Genomic DNA, 15,578 nt, shown 5'->3' with positions numbered 1-15,578 from the left:
CCACTGTAATGTTATTTTTAAAAATTAAGAGCCGTAAATAAAAGCATGCTGGAAAACAACGTGCGGGTTTGGACTAGAACGAAAACAGTAAAGCAGGGATCTGGGGGAGCCTTTTGCAGACCGAGGGCCACGTTTCCACCTGGGCTGCCATTCAAGGGCCGCATGGCAGTGGTGGGTGGGGCCAGAGGCAAACATGGGCGGAGCAAGGGATGTAAATTGCACCTCTGTACACAGCTTTCTCTAGCCTCCATTCCGGCAAGGAAGGGGCCTAACCAGACGCATTTCTGGCCAGGTAAAAACCTCTCCCAGGAGGATGGTAAGGGGTGCAGCCTGGGGGAAGGTTCAGAGGGCCGGGTAGTGAGGTCTGGGGGCCACATCCTGGAGCTGAGATTCCCCTCCCTTTGCGGGGGACACACACACACACTTTTTAGGGGGGGACACATACCAGGCAGCCCCCCGACGACGAAGTCCCCCTTTTTCCCCAGCCAGGTGTGCTGCAGGCTTTCGAAATCCAGTTTCGGGGTGGGCTTCGAGGTCTCCGCGTTGCCCAGGCGGAGCGTGGTGTGGGACGGGGTGATGGTCAGGTGGAGGGGGGCGTTTAGGCAGCCCCCCAGAGGGAAGGGCACCTGAAGGACTGTCTTGTTCCCCAGGTGAGCCATCAGATGCTGGAGCACGAGAAGTTGGGCGAGAGAGAATGGCAAGAGGTTAGGAACCTGCCCATCCAAGAGAGATCTCTGGAACTCACAGACACATGACGGGCAGGAAATAGGTGGCTGGTGGCGAAATCTCAAGCCCCAGCTGATGTCCTGTCCCCCCCCCCGAAGGTGGGTGTTGGCTGGTACTATAACCAGAGATTCCCCTCCAACGCAGGAGGGCAGACTCTCCCGTCCATCTTTGTCGAGATGCTTGGTGGGGTCAGACCGGAGCGATCGGCCCACAGCCAGCCTGGGGCCTTCCATCCATTTTGGACTACAACTCCCATCAGTCTTAGCCAGCACACCTGTGTTGCAAGGGCTGATGGGAGAATAACCACATTGGCCAGGGACCAGAGTGGCTTAATCACCCATCCCTCTTCCCAAGGAACTCTGGGAAATGTAGTTCTAACAACTCCCAGCACCCTCAAGAAACTACAGCTCCCAGAATTCTTTGGGGGGGGGGTGGAGAGAAGGAAGCCATGACAGTTCACCCTGCATCAAAACTCTTTGTTGAACATGCAGTTCACATGCGCCCAATGCTTTTGGCATTTCGTACACCCATGTTTCCATTATTTCATGGTCTCTGGGGTCCCGGTGGTGCTGTTTCGGGGGTCACGCCCCTGCCTCTTCCGTCCCCCCCCCTCCTCAGGGGTCTACGTGGTACAGCCCTCACCGTGCGATGCAGGCTTAAGCGCAGGGGGAAAGCGGAGGTGGCCAGCAAGGGCGCTGACTGCGGGGCGGCCTCCATCCACAACTGCACAGTCAGGGACCAGTTCTGGTTGGCAGAGACGGCTCCGGTATAGAGGTCTGGAGGGTGAGGGTTGCGGGGGGGGGAGAGAGAGAGAGAGAGAAAGAGGGGGGGTAAATAAGGGACAGGTTATTGAGTGTTACACAGTCCTCATTGTATCATAACTGAGAAGAGAGAGAACGACTGGATCGACACAGAATTTTTTGGGAAGAAAAAATATGGAGAAATAATTATTGCACGCAGGACAAAGGGATGTAGATGTTCACTGGTGGATTAATAAATTACGGAATAGGTTAATACGAGCGGAAGTCACAAAACATCGCAGCTGTTGAACAAGGGACTGTGATGAAGACTGGGACACAACTGGAATAAATAAGACTTTGGAAGCAGGGGGAAAAGAGAAAAGAATTGCCGAACCCGTAATCCAGCAAGCAGGAGGTCATCCGAATTATATAATTGGATACTTGATTAATTGTTATTGGATTTGGCATTACGGTTCGATGTGCATATAATGAGGTTTGTTTTGGATTTTTGTAATTGAAAGCTAATAAAGATTATTGGGGAGAGAGAGAGAGAGAGAGAGAAGAGAGAGAGAGAAGAGAGAGAGAGAGAGAGAGAGAATACGCAGCCATTCCCAAAAGGAAAAGAGGATAACGATCTTTTTAGAACTAAGGGCAGCTCCACACTACGTACATATTCAAAGCATATCAGGAGCCCAATCACAAATGCACGATTGCTAGACAGTCCCAAACGGGCCACGGCACCATGGAATTTCAGGACCTGCATAGAGGGGACTTCATGATGCCATAAGCACAGGAATAGCTTTTATCCTTGTGCCATCAAATTGTTGAATCTGTAGTTGTGGGCGGAAGGGAGGCCAGTTGGTGGTTTGGGGTCTTTTCGGTACGTTTTTTCTTTACATTGCAATGTAGTCGAAGCAAAATTCCAAGTATGGTTGATACTTGGCCAATAAATTATTCCAGGCATCCCCAGACTTCGGCCCTCCAGATGTTTTGGACTACAATTCCCATCTTCCCCGACCACTGGTCCTGTTAGGTAGGGATCATGGGAGTTGTAGGCCAAAACATCTGGAGGGCCGCAGTTTGGGGATGCCTGAATTATTCTATTCTATTCTATTCATATGCCCAAACCTGGGGGGGGAAACAATGGGTTAATCTCTACCTCTTCCTTCCTGTGGCTCCACAATCTGACCTGCGATGGGATGGGAGGCCAGGGAAGCTCTCCTCCAGGGGGCGCTCTCTGCTTGGAACGGAACTTTTGCAACTTTTAAGGATTGCTGGATTTCATCACTGTGACTGCTGGATCCCGTTAAGACTTTTAATGTGAGTAAACCTTGTGTTTTCTCGTTTGCTTAAGCAGCCTGAGAGGGATCCCGTTGTTGTGAGGGACACGTAGAAAGGAGGAAAAGCCATCCGAGCCTGTCTAGCCATCCCTGGATAGCATAGTTGTTCTAGAACAGGCATGGCTCAAATTCGGCCCTCCAGAAGTTTTGGGACTACAATTCCCATCCTCCCTGACCACTTGGTCCTGTTAACTAGGGGTGATGGGAGTTGTAGTCCCAAAACATCTGGAGGGCCAGGTTTGGCCATGCCTGTTCTAGAAGGTTACACAACTCATCCCAAATGCTTCAAAGATGGTGCTATTACTCTGCTGAAATAGGTATTTGCAATTCTCACGCAAGTGAGAAAAAGAGGAAGGATAATTGATAAATTAAATGTCCTCTCCTACTCACCTAAATCCATTCAGCATCTGACTTCCCCCAAAGAATTCTGGGAGCTGTAGTCTACCCCCATAGGGCTACAGTCTCCAGCACCCTTAGCAAGGCACAGTTCCCAGGAATGGGGGAAGAGATGTGCTTTAAATGTGCATCATCGACTACGCTTTAAATGGATAGTGTGGATCTTTCCCAAGAGTGAGGAGAGATGGGGGCCATGCAATCTCGCAGGCGTTCCCAAGTTGTTCAGGGCTTTGTACAGCGGTACCTCGGAAGTCGAACGGAGTCCGTTCCGGAAGTCCGTTCGACATCCAAAACGTTCGGAAACCAAGACACGGCTTCAGGAAGCTCCTGCAGCCAATCGGAAGCCCCCGTCGGATGTCCAAGGAACATTCGCAAACCTGAACACTCACTTCCGGGTTTGCGGCGTTCGGGAGCCAAAACGTTCGAGTCACAAGGCGTTCGTGAACCAAGGTACAGCTGTATACTCATAGGAACATGGTCTGAACTCAGTCTGGCAGCAGATCTTTGAGCACAGCTGTTAAACGCTGACAAGCATGGGCGTAGGGAGGGGGGCAGGAGGGGGCAGTTGCCCCGCCTAGAAGCAGGGCCGCTGGCCAGCCTGCCCCGCTGCCCGCCCAGTGCCGTCTCCCTTCTCCCTGGCTGGCTGTGGGGCGGGTGGAGGGAAAGCCCCAGAGCCGCGCAAAGCGGTTGCCTGGCTTTCCCTCCGCCCGCCCCACAGCCAGCAAGGGAGAAGAGAGCTTTCCTTGCCCCACTGTGGCCCCTCCCCTTGGCCCTGCCCCTTGGCCCCGCCCCTTGCCCCCCCTAATTTTCATCCTGGCTACGCCCCTGCTGACAAGGCCTCTCTCCGGTCAGCAATCGGGCTGCAGCATCCCACGCTCACAGCAGCTTCCAGATCGAACACAAGGGAAGCCCCACAGCGAGGGCATTGCGGCAGTCTAGCCTTAAGGCAACCGGTGTCAGGATTGCTCACGGTGGCAAGGAAGGTCTGCGGCTTTTGCTTTTCAGCTCAAGGGAACAGAGATCTAGGGTTGGAACTGGGGGAGCAGCAAGAAACTCAGGGGGTCCTGCCCGGCTGGTACCTGAGAGAGAGAAGGTGGCCAGTCCGTTCCCTGGGAAGAAACTTCCCTTGCGGATGTTGGGAAAGCAGACTTTGGCGTCTTTGTCCTCCAGGGACGTCCCTTCCATCCACTCGGTGCTCTTGTTCAGCCAATTCCATCGCCTCATGCAGCCGTCCATGGCCGGGTTGAGCTGGAAGGCCAAGGGAGCCAAGAGAGTGAAGGGCAGGGAGAGGAAAACAGAAACAGGCAGGGAGAACCAGGGGTGGAGATATAGGGTGGGGGGCACCCAGCGCGACAGCAGCGCGTGCGGAAAGGGATCCGGGAATCAGCGTGTTTTTACATGAGCAGAATGTGCCTTTTTATTTAAAATGCATCTCTGGGTTATTTGTGGGGCCTGCCTGGTGTTTTTACATGAGCAGAATGTGTGCTTTTATTTAAAACTAGCTGACCCGGCCACGCGTTGCTGTGGTTCTTTCCTGTGATCCCCACCCCCACCCTGTCCCGATCCATGACGTATCCTGCCCCTCCTCCCTCCACCGCCAGGAGAGGCTTTGGCTTTGGCTTTGGGGGTGGAATGGCTGTTTTGGTGGTTGTTGGACAGTTGCTCCCCCCACCCTACGTCAGCCCCCATGACCTATTTGGGCTCCTCCTCCCCCCACCTCCCACCCAGGGCTCCATTCGGGATTGTATTTGAACTTTGAAGTCATCTTATTTTACTTGTTATTTTGTATTATATTTACTGTTTTTAATTAGGTTTTTATAATTTTGGATTATGCGGAATGCTTTATCGGAGTGGATGTAGCAACCGAGTAATTTCGTTGTTCCCGCAAGGGGACAATGACAATAAAGATATCTTATATCTTATCTTATCTTATCTTATTTAAAGGGCTGTAGAGCTGAGGCCTAGTCTGTAAAATGGAGCTGAGGCTGTAAAGCAGAGGTGAGGCCTTGGATTGGGCTAGTATTTAAATGTGACTTGAGGCCTCCACCCTGTCTCTCCATTCCTTGGCCCTGGCCTGACTGTGGGTTGTCTGGTAATGGCCACCTTGGTGGTTTCAGTTGCTTGGTTGATGACATCATTATTTTGTGGGTGTGGCGTAGACTCCATGGGGAGGGAGGGGGTGTAGGAAGAGGAGCTGAGGGAATAACGCCACTTGAGGGCGCTGTTTTACTTTTGGGTGCAACAATTTCAGAAGGATGTTGACAAGCTGGAAGGTGTGCAGAAGAGGGTGACCAAGATGACCAGGGGTCTGGAAACCAAGCCTGATGAGGAACGGTTGAAGGAGCTGGGTATGTTTTGATTGGAGGAGACCAAGAGGAGATATGAGAGCCACCTTCAAATATCTGAGGGTGTATCACAGGCATCCCCAAACTTCGGCCCTCCAGATGTTTTGGACTACAATTCCCATCTTCCCTGACCAGTGGTCCTGTTAGCTAGGGATCATGGGAGTTGCAGGCCAAAACATCTGGAGGGCCGAAGTTTGGGGACGCCTGGTGTATCATATGGAAGATGGAGCAAACTTGCTTTCTCCTGCTCTGGAGGGTAGGACTCGAACCCATGGCTTCAAGATTCAAGAAAGGAGATTCTGACTAAACATCAGAATTGGAGGGGTTGGAGTAAATTACCCTTTGGTGCTTTGCTAGTAGCAATTCATTTCAAAATAAGCCCCCGTCCTCTGAGTGCCGGTTTTCTAGACTGATTTGCGCTCCTACGGTAGTTCCATGTAGTCTACCCCCCCCCCCATTTATTTGTGGGGCTGTTGTGATAGGCCATGGGTCAGCAATCTCTTTCAGCCGTGGGCCGGTCCACCGTCCCTCAGACCATATGGGGGGCCGGGCTATATTTTTTTGGGGAAATAATGAACGAATTCCTATGCCCCACAAATAACCCAGAGATGCATTTTAGATAAAAGGACACATTCTATTCATGTAAAAACATGCTGATTCCTGGACCGTCCGTGGGCCAGATTTAGAACGTGATTGGGCTGGATCCGGCCCCCGAGCCTTAGGTTTGCCTACCACAGTGATAGGCAGCAGTCTCTCACCCCCAGCTAAGTTGCTCGAGGAAATTGTGTTTTGGTTTGCACCGTAGAGATTAAGGGATGTTATTGCCGTTCCGATTTCTTCGCCTGAGGGTGCAGCTAATTCTGCTCCTGTTGAGGCAGCTGCGGGGACAGAAAGTCAAACCCCGCTTCTACTGCTTCGATGGTACGTGAGCAGATTTATTATGACGCTTTAGTACAGTTATAATGTTTAACCTTACAACTGCTGCTAAGATTGTAAAAGCTAAAATTGGTGGGGGGAAGAGAGAGCGTATTTCCTGCTATATCTGAATGGATTGAGAAAATTTGGGACCCAGGTGGCGCTGTGGTTAAACCACTGAGCCTAGGGCTTGCTGATCAGAAGGTCGGCGGTTCGAATCCCTGTGACGGGGTGAGCTCCCGTTGCTCGGTCCCAGCTCCTGCCAACCTAGCAGTTCGAAAGCACGTCAAAATGCAAGTAGATAAATAGGAACCGCTACAGCGGGAAGGTAAACGGCGTTTCCATGTGCTGCTCTGGTTCGCCAGAAGCGGCTTTGTCATGCTGGCCACATGACCTGGAAGCTATACGCTGGCTCCCTTGGCCAATAATGTGAGATGAGCGGGCAACCCCAGAGTCGGTCATGACTGGTCAGGGGTCCCTTTACCTTTACCTTTAACTTTGTTTAAGCTGATTTACTACAAAATAATACATATAAACCAGCCTCGCGGGATTATGAATCACAAAATGGTCGGGACCGCCAGGGTCATTTAGCCCAACTCCCTGCAACGCAGGAATCCTTTGCTCAGTGTGGATCTCGAACCCACAACTCCGAAAGCTCATACCAAAAACAAACTTAGTTGGTCTCTAAGGTGCTACTGGAAAGAATTTTTTTTAAAAAAAAAAATTTGTTTCGACCACAACTCCGAAATGTTCCGCTGACTGAGCTATGGGAAAAGAGGTCCTTTTTGTGCTGTTTTGGAACAGCAAGTTCAAAGGTAATGTCCAACCTTTTGCTGAAACCGTATTTCCATAGCTGCCAAGTTCTCCCTTTTTTTAAAGGAAATTCCCTTATGTTGAATAGGCTTCCTTGCGAGAAAAGGGAAAACTTGGCAGCTATGTATTTCTCCATGCAATTTATCTTTGGTTTGGTTTGTTTAATAAAATAAGTAAATATTAAACTGATGGGAAAGATGTTCTTGCACATTGGACGAAGGACAGTATAGGATTCTTAGAAACCCTCCATCCATCCACCCAACATTGACTCTACCCATGCCTGGTGTTCTTTCTTACCTCCGCCACCAGAGGGAGCCAGGGGCACCATCTGGGGGGTGGCGAGGGGCAGCCCCCCCAATATTTTAAAGAAGCAACACCCCCCCCCAATTCCACAGCAACGCTTGGCCCTGCCGAGAGGACCAGTCTCCAGATATTGCAGCCCCAACAAACCGTTCGCCTCTATGCTGCTGGAGAACGGGCATCCTGCTGCAGAAACGGTCCCCTCTGGCGCCACCTACTGTCGGCTCCTCCAGCCATACATTGTGCCAAGGAGCCCCAGCCCCTTCTAGCGTACAAGGAGGGGGAGAGCCTCTCTTACTGGGACAAGGAGCTCCTCCGTGGGGATCAGCAAGCCCCCGACACCAATGCGCATGTCGAAGACAGGGGCCTCGACGATGGCTTCGGAGACGTGGTCGAGTTTCAGCTGGTAATTGTTGTCCACTGCCAGCAGGACAGCATGGCCCTCATTCTTCGCCATGATCTGCCAAGCGGAACGGGGAGACGTTAGGAACAGGAAAGGCTCAAAATCCCCCCCCCCCTTCCTTGTCTCTCTACTCTGGCAGGGACAAGGGCGGTGATCCAGCGGTTGATATTGCATAGGTGCGTCGATCTGCATGCTGAGGAAGAGTGCCGGGGTTTGCTTTTTTCCTCCTCCCTCCCCACTCCTTTCCCTCTTGTGCCGTGTCTTCCGCAAGGGAGGCTTAATATGACAAACATATTGACACATATCTGAAGAAGTGTGCATGCACACGAAAGCTCGTACCAAGGACAAACTTAGTTGGTCTCTAAGGTGCTACTGGAAGGAATTTTTTTGTTTGTTTGTTTCGACTATGGCAGACCAACACGGCCACCTACTTGTAACTATGACAAGCAGGTTGCTGAGCTGTCGCAAACGGGTTGTTTTTTTTTTTTTTATCGGAGCAGATTTCCCCCCAGAAAAGGGAGATCTGAATTAAAGCAGGGTTGGGGAGAGATATATCGACTGGAATGTCAGTTATGTCATGCAGACACTACACAGAATTCGCATGTGTGCATGAAAGGCAAAGATCCCACCTCAAAAACAAACAAAAAACACGAAAGCAGCTTGAGACTGTAAGATCGAGAGCAGGGAGTGCTTTGCCACTGACATTTGTAGACATCTCCGGGATCCCCCTTTCCCCCTGGAGAGCAGAACAAAAGTGCTCTGGTTTTAAGGTGAACAATGCCCTTCAATGCGCTTTTGTGTTGCTCAATTAACACAGAGGCTTTTTGAGCAGAAGCAAATAGCCAAGGGGCTGTACTTATTGGGGTGTTTGCAAGGGGCCAAGCTGCCGTATTCAGAGTCAGGTCACTGTCTACACACTGACTGGCAGCAGATTTCCGGGGTTGGACCCGAGACCTCTCCCAGCCCTCCCTGCAGTTGTCAGGAACCGAACCTGGGACCCAGATGCTCTCACACAGAGCTACAGCCCCCCCCTTCCTTTAGATCAGAGGTTCCCAAAATGGGTGGCACCCGCTGGAGGGCAGCGGGCTTAACTAGGGGATGCTAAGAGGCAAGGGGGCGGCAGGGGGCACCCAGACTTTGAAAAGCTGGCACCCCTGGATCGAGTCTATCCATTTTGCTGAATTAGTTAAATTCAACAGTTTTAAGTGGGTTTTGAACAAATGGGACGCAGGTGGAGCTGTGGTCCAAACCACAGAGCCTAAGGCTTACCGATCAAAAGGTCGGCGGTTCGAATCCCAGCGACGGGCTGAGCTCCCGTTGCTCGGTCCCTGCTCCTGCCAACCTAGCAGCTCGAAATCATGTCAAAGTGCAAGTAGATAAATAGGGACCGCTCCGGCGGAAAGGTAAACGGCATTTCCGTGCGCTGCTCTGGTTTTGCCAGAAGCGGCTTAGTCATGCTGGCCACATGACCCGGAAGCTGTCTGCGGACAAACGCCGGCTCCCTCAGCCAGTAAAGCGAGATGAGCGCTGCAACCCCATCTCCGTCTACCTAAACTTTGCATCTGTCACAAACACACACTCACACCCCGTACCCGATGCCACTGGCCATCGTTGATGCGCCGCCCCCCGGAAACGGTGATGTTCGTCACAGTATTGTGGATCTGGATTTCGGGCTTGCCGTTGCGCAGAGCCAGGACGAACCAGTTGACTCCGGGGCTCATGTCCCCATAGAAGATCACGCCTTCCGGGTCGAAGGTGCGGAAGTCGAAATAGGAGGTGGCGCTGGGGAGACAGAATCAGAAGCTGCTGAGATCAGCTAGGCCCCACTGCATCCCAGAACGGTAGAGTTGGATGGGACCCCTGAGGGTCATCTAGACCCTGCAATGCAGGAAGCTTTTCAATGTTTAATGATTTATTATCTTTTTATATATGTTGGAAGCTGCCCAGAGTGGCTGCGGCAACCTAGTCAGATGGGTGGGGCACAATTATTATTGTTATTATTATTAGGGGTTCGGGAGTCATCTCAACTCCCTTGTTTTCCTGGTTTGCTTTTTTTAAAAAGAAGGGTGGTAGGGTAGTTCCCAGGCAGGCAGAAATCCAACAGGTGAAGCCTCACAAACCACATGAAACTGACTCCTTCAGCGTCAGATCATTGGCCCATCTCTCTAAGTATTGCCTCTTCTAGATCTAGGGAAGTAATAGTACCACTGTATTCTGCTCTGGTCAGACCTCACCTGGAGTACTGTGTCCAGTTCTGGGCACCACAGTTCAAGAAGGATACTGACAAGCTGGAACGTGTCCAGAAGAGGGCAACCAAAATGGTCAAAGGCCTGGAAACGATGCTTTATGAGGAACGGCTTAGGGAGCTGGGTATGTTTAGCCCGGAGAAGAGAAGGTTAAGGGGGTGATATGATAGCCATGTTCAAATATATAAAAGGGTGTCATATAGAGGAGGGAGAAAGGTTGTTTTCTGCTGCTCCAGAGAAGCGGACACGGAGCAATGGATTCAAGCAACAAGAAAGAAGATTCCACCTAAACATTAGGAAGAACTTCCTGACAGTAAGAGCTGTTCGGCAGTGGAATTTGCTACCAAGGAGTGTGGTGGAGTCTCCTTCTTTGGAGGTCTTTAAGCAGAGGCTTGACAGCCATCTGTCAGGAATGCTTTGATGGTGTTTCCTGCTTGGCAGGGGGTTGGACTGGATGGCCCTTGTGGTCTCTTCCAACTCTATGATTCTATGAAATCCCAGCCCTCAGGGATTGAACCTGGGACAATCAGCATGATGCTCTACCAGTTGAGCTATGGCCTGACCCCACCCCATATCAGTTCGTCTTTGTGGCAAAAGATACTGCGCCTGTTCAATTTCCGCCTGAAACCAACAGAGGCGATTTCCTGCCCCCCAGTCCCATTCCACCAGTTTTATAAATGCACTGAAAATCCAGAAACTTTCTCAGGTTCCCCCTGAAGTACCGGTATCTTACTTTTCCTTCTTTTAATAATTTCCGGTGTCAAGAAATTTTCCGCACCGGGTACCACCTGACCTTGCTATGCCACTGCCCCCATGACTCTGAGGACCTCGCGGCAGGACTCAAGCGCTTACCTTGTCACCGTGCGCGGATCGATGGACAATGTGGCTGTTGGAGAGGGGTCTCCCCATCTCTGCCCAATGTTCAAAGCACCTGCCTCTCCAGGGACGGACTCGTAGCACTGGCCATACTTGGGGGGGGGAGGAAGAGATAATGACTATTAACCATCATCGGCCACTAGGTGGCAGCACCAACCCGAAAAAAGAAAGAAATAGGGAACCGGCGAATTACCAGAACTGACCGGTAGGGGGTGCTGCTGCCGCAAATAAAGAATATACAAAGAGTTCATTGCGCCTCAAAGCCACAAGGTGGCGATGTTGCCCCGTTAAAAAATTTAATACGTATTCCCCCCCCCCTTGCGTAAACTACTTTAGAAAACGAAATTGTAATTAATTAATAGCAGGGCTCGTTTTCGGTGCAGCTCCGAGTGATTGTCAATTCTGCCTTTCTTTCTTGCGCTGGCGTCTCGTGGGAATGAAATCTGGATAAATTCCGCTGGGGAAGAAAAATAACTCTTGGAAGCAGAATTACGTCTTATTTGCCTTAAATAAATAAATAAATGAGGCGCTCCAATAAACGCCCTAATTCCATTTACCCACCCACCCGGAAGGGGGCTTCTACGCCTTTAAATTGTGAAATAGGCAGAACCTCAACATCTTTAGTCAGTAGGAAGTGGAGATGGCGGGTTTTGACCTGTTGAATTTCTGCCTGTAGCACAGCTACACTTGCCGCTCAAACAGAGGCCACTAGATGTAAGTTAATCAAAGCCCCTCCCTGCTCTGGGGAAGAGCAGCTATGCTGTATGGCTGCTATTATTATTATTATTATTATTATTAAAGATTTAGTAGTTTACAAAAATAGGTGTATTGCATTTTCCACAGATATGTTTCATTTGTTGCGAGACGTTAGTGTTGCATGTAGTATTGGGTTGGGAAGAAAAGAGAGGGAAATGGGGGAGGGACACAAGACCCAAATTATTATTATTATTATTATTATTATTCTTCTTCTTCTTCTTCTTCTTCTTCTTCATCTCTCAAGAATTAAAATTAAATGGACGCCTGAAGCAACACAGGCCACTTCCTGGGACCGCTGCTTCAGCCCTGATTTCCTCTTATTTTTATTATGAATTATTATTATTAATAATTATTATAACTAATAATAATTAATTATTATTATCATTAGCTTTAAAATTAAATTGGGAGGAAAATCTATCAGTGTCCGTCCCCCATCCCATCATTACCATCACTATTTTTTACTATTTCACCTTACTGTCTTTTCTGTTGTTTTTCTTTTCTTTTCCCTTTCTGTTTTTTGTTTTTAAAACACACACACACACACACACAATCGTCTCTCTCTCTCTCTCTCTCTCTCTCACACACACACACACACAGATTAGTCAGTAACAATATATTTTTCCTTCCCCTCATTCTCTTTTTTTTATATACGCTGTTATTTTTACTTCTGTTATTTTATATAGGTAGGTAGGTAGATACCACCACTTCAACATTTTTAGTTCTTTCTTTCTTTCTTTCTTTCTTTCTTTCTTTCTTTCTTTCTTTCTTTCTTTCTTTCTTTCTTTCTTTCTCCTTCCTTCCTTCCTTCCTTTCTTTCTTCCTTCCTTCCTTCCTCTTCTCTCTTTCCTTCTCCCCCCCCCCAAAAAAAACTGTAAGGCAATTATTATTTTAAAAAATAAAGACAGTGTGGTTGGGGGGGGTCTTCTTTTTGTTTGTTATGACGGCATGTATTTTTGTCTTTTTATATTGTGAACTGCCCAGTGAAAAGACCCTGTCAGAAAAAAATAAATATGGCAGGGACCAAGGAATTCAGTTCTTTACTTTCAAAATCTAAAATAACCTGTGAGGAATCCCCTCCCCAAACTCTCAAAACTCAGCCTGCAGCAGTAAAAAGTGGAGGGAGGTAATTTCCCATCATCCACTGCTTCTCCATTTCTGGGAGGAAACTACAAACCCCATGATGCTTTGCAAAGACAGCCTTCAGGGAAAACTTCACCTGTCGAGCTCCTGCCTGTGGTGGTTGCGAGAAGGCGCCAGGGATTTTGTGAGGGCAGGACAATCATTTTACGAAGGAGCCCCTGATATTAATTTCCTGTGTCTCCCTTCTTTAAAGAGAGCTTAATCGCCCATCCTATGAGCCGGACACTGTTTTCCCTGGACGTGGTGACCGGGCGCTGCTGTAGGCACTCTGGACATGCTCAGAGGAATCTCCAGCACGAAATGTCCCCAAGGCTGAACCCAAAGCATCAGTGGGAGATGTGGGGCTGAACGCAGCTTTCCCCGAGGCCAGTCTCCTATCGGGGAAGGCGTCCTCCACGCCCGTCAGAAGAATCCTGCAGTTCCTCCTGTGGCAGGGAGTTCCACAGTTTAACTGCATGAAAAAGGGACTTTCTTTGGCCTGTCCTGATTCTTCCAACGCTCACCTTCATCGTATATCCACAAGTTCTAGTGTTACGGGAGGGAGGGAGGAAATTCTCCAGGCCAGGCTTACTTTCAGAAACTTCCGTCACACCATCCTATGACACGGGTGGCGTTTCCCCTGGTTCTGGCGCTGCTGTGAGCCCTCTAGACGTGCTCAGAGGGCTCTCCGGCGCAAAACGCCCCGAGGCCGAATCCAAGTGCGGCTGGGATATACGGGGCCACCCCGAGACCTTCCCAACATCCCTCTCCCACGCTACCTGGCAAAGCTCCCCGACTCACCTTGGGAACGTAGCCCCCCAAGATGTTTTGGAGCCCCTCCCCGGCCACCCAAGGGGGTCCTGCGGCCACCAGGAGGACCAGGCAAGGCAAGATGGGGACCATGTCTCCGGAGGGTGTCAAGATGCAGCCGTGTCTGGTAGAGACTGCGGCTGCGAGCCGGGATATTATGCAGTGGGCAAACAGCGATGATTCTGCACTGTCAGGAAAGGTTGTTGACATAAACTCATCGGGGTCAAGGCTTGCGTGGACGCAGCAGGCCGTGGCGGGAGGGAGACGGGATTGGGGGCCCCGAAGCCTGAGCCTGGCTCTCTGGAGTCTGACGACACCGCCAGGTGTGATCCTCCATCCTCCATCCTGGTTCCAAAAATTTGCCAACCTGGACCCGTCTTCTCTGTGTGCCAGCCTCCCCGGACCACGGCGCTTCTTTCCCTTTGTTCCAAATTGCTTTATTTGAACAGACCAATAGATAGCAAAGGTAAGCCTTGTCCAAGCTTTGAAGCGAAGAGTCGGGAGGGGAGCTTTGGCCAAACCAGAAGCAAGGCCTCTCTTCCCTCTGCTTCTTCGCTCGTTCGGAGAGCGATCGGTGGCACAATAAACGCCGCAATGCCCACCGCTGCAATCTTATCATGGCAAGCAGATGCGTCGCAAGGCCTCCTCATGCAACAAAAGTGAAAGATGGGGGGGGAGCTGCTCCATTTTAGGCAAGCCTCACCCCAGGCATGACCCAAGTAGAATTGTAGAATTGTAGAGCCCCCCCCCCAGGGTTCAGCTAGCCCAACCCCTTAAATGCAGGAATCTTAAAGCTCGAACCCACGACTCCAAGATCTGATGCTCTACCAACGGAGTTATTATCATCCTCTTGCATATTTTGAGAGCAGGAGTCGTAGATCCCTCTCGTCTTCCATACGGTTTGGGGTGAGTGACAGACCCTAAGAACTCCCCTTTGAGGGGGAAATGGAGGATACCCCCGCTAGGATCAGGCAATGGATAAATCTGCACTCAGGGCGGAAGAGCCAGCTGCACAAATATAAGATGGGGGGGGGGACACCTGGCTTGCCAGTAATATATGAGAAAAGGATCTAGGGGTCTTGGTGGACCACAAGCTGAATGTGAGCCAACAGTGTGATGCAGCAGCAAAAAAAGCGAATGCTATTCTAGGCTGCGTCAACAGAAATATAGTGCTCAACTCAAGGGAGGTAACAGGACCACACTGGGAATACCGTGTCCCGTTCTGCACGCCACAATTTAAGGATGTTGACAAGCTGGGAGGTGTGCTGAGGAGGGTGACTAAGATGTTCTAGGGCAGGGGTCCCCAAACTAAGGCCCGGGGACCAGATGCGGCCCAATCGCTTTCGAAATCCGGCCCCTGGACGGTCCTGGAATCAGCATTTTTTACACGGGTAGAATGTGTCCTTTTATTTAAAACGCATCTCTGGGTTATTTGTGGGACATAGGAATTCGTTCAAATTTTTCTTCAAAATATACTCCGCCCCCCCCCACAAGGTCTGAGGGACAGTGGACCGGCCCCCTGCTGAAAAAGTTTGCTGGCCCCTGTTCTAGGGTCTGAAAACCAAGCCTGATAAGGAACGGTTGAAGGAGCTGAGTATGTTTAGCCTGGAAAGGAGGAGGCCCCAAGGAGATCTGACAGCCACCTTCAAATACAGTGGTCCCTCGACTTACGAACGTAATCCGTTCCGAATGCACATTCGTAGGTCAAAAAGTTCGGAAGTCGAAACGCGGTTTCCCATAGGGAAAAAAATATTCGGAAAAATTCGTAAGTCGAAAAAACCGCATGTAAACAT

General features: G+C 50.2%; 1 protein-coding gene across 1 annotated transcript in view; it reads right to left on the bottom strand.

The window, feature by feature from the left end:
* The window catches only part of SHBG (sex hormone binding globulin), a 20,578-nt gene extending 5,000 nt beyond the window's left edge, over positions 1–15,578 (bottom strand). Inside the window, exons 1-7 of the mRNA XM_035137077.2 lie at positions 13,777–15,578; positions 11,077–11,192; positions 9,571–9,760; positions 7,874–8,035; positions 4,282–4,450; positions 1,369–1,502; positions 446–665 (exon numbers count right to left, since the gene is read on the bottom strand). Of these exons, the coding sequence (XP_034992968.2) occupies positions 446–665; positions 1,369–1,502; positions 4,282–4,450; positions 7,874–8,035; positions 9,571–9,760; positions 11,077–11,192; positions 13,777–13,995 (1,210 nt within the window). The 5' untranslated portion in view covers positions 13,996–15,578. The remainder of the gene's footprint in view (positions 1–445; positions 666–1,368; positions 1,503–4,281; positions 4,451–7,873; positions 8,036–9,570; positions 9,761–11,076; positions 11,193–13,776) is intronic.

Source organism: Zootoca vivipara, chromosome 13 (assembly GCF_963506605.1).
Source record: "Zootoca vivipara chromosome 13, rZooViv1.1, whole genome shotgun sequence".
Lineage (NCBI taxonomy): Eukaryota > Metazoa > Chordata > Lepidosauria > Squamata > Lacertidae > Zootoca > Zootoca vivipara.
The sequence above is the reverse complement of the archived record's forward strand: the minus strand, read 5'-3'. Positions and strand labels throughout refer to the sequence as shown.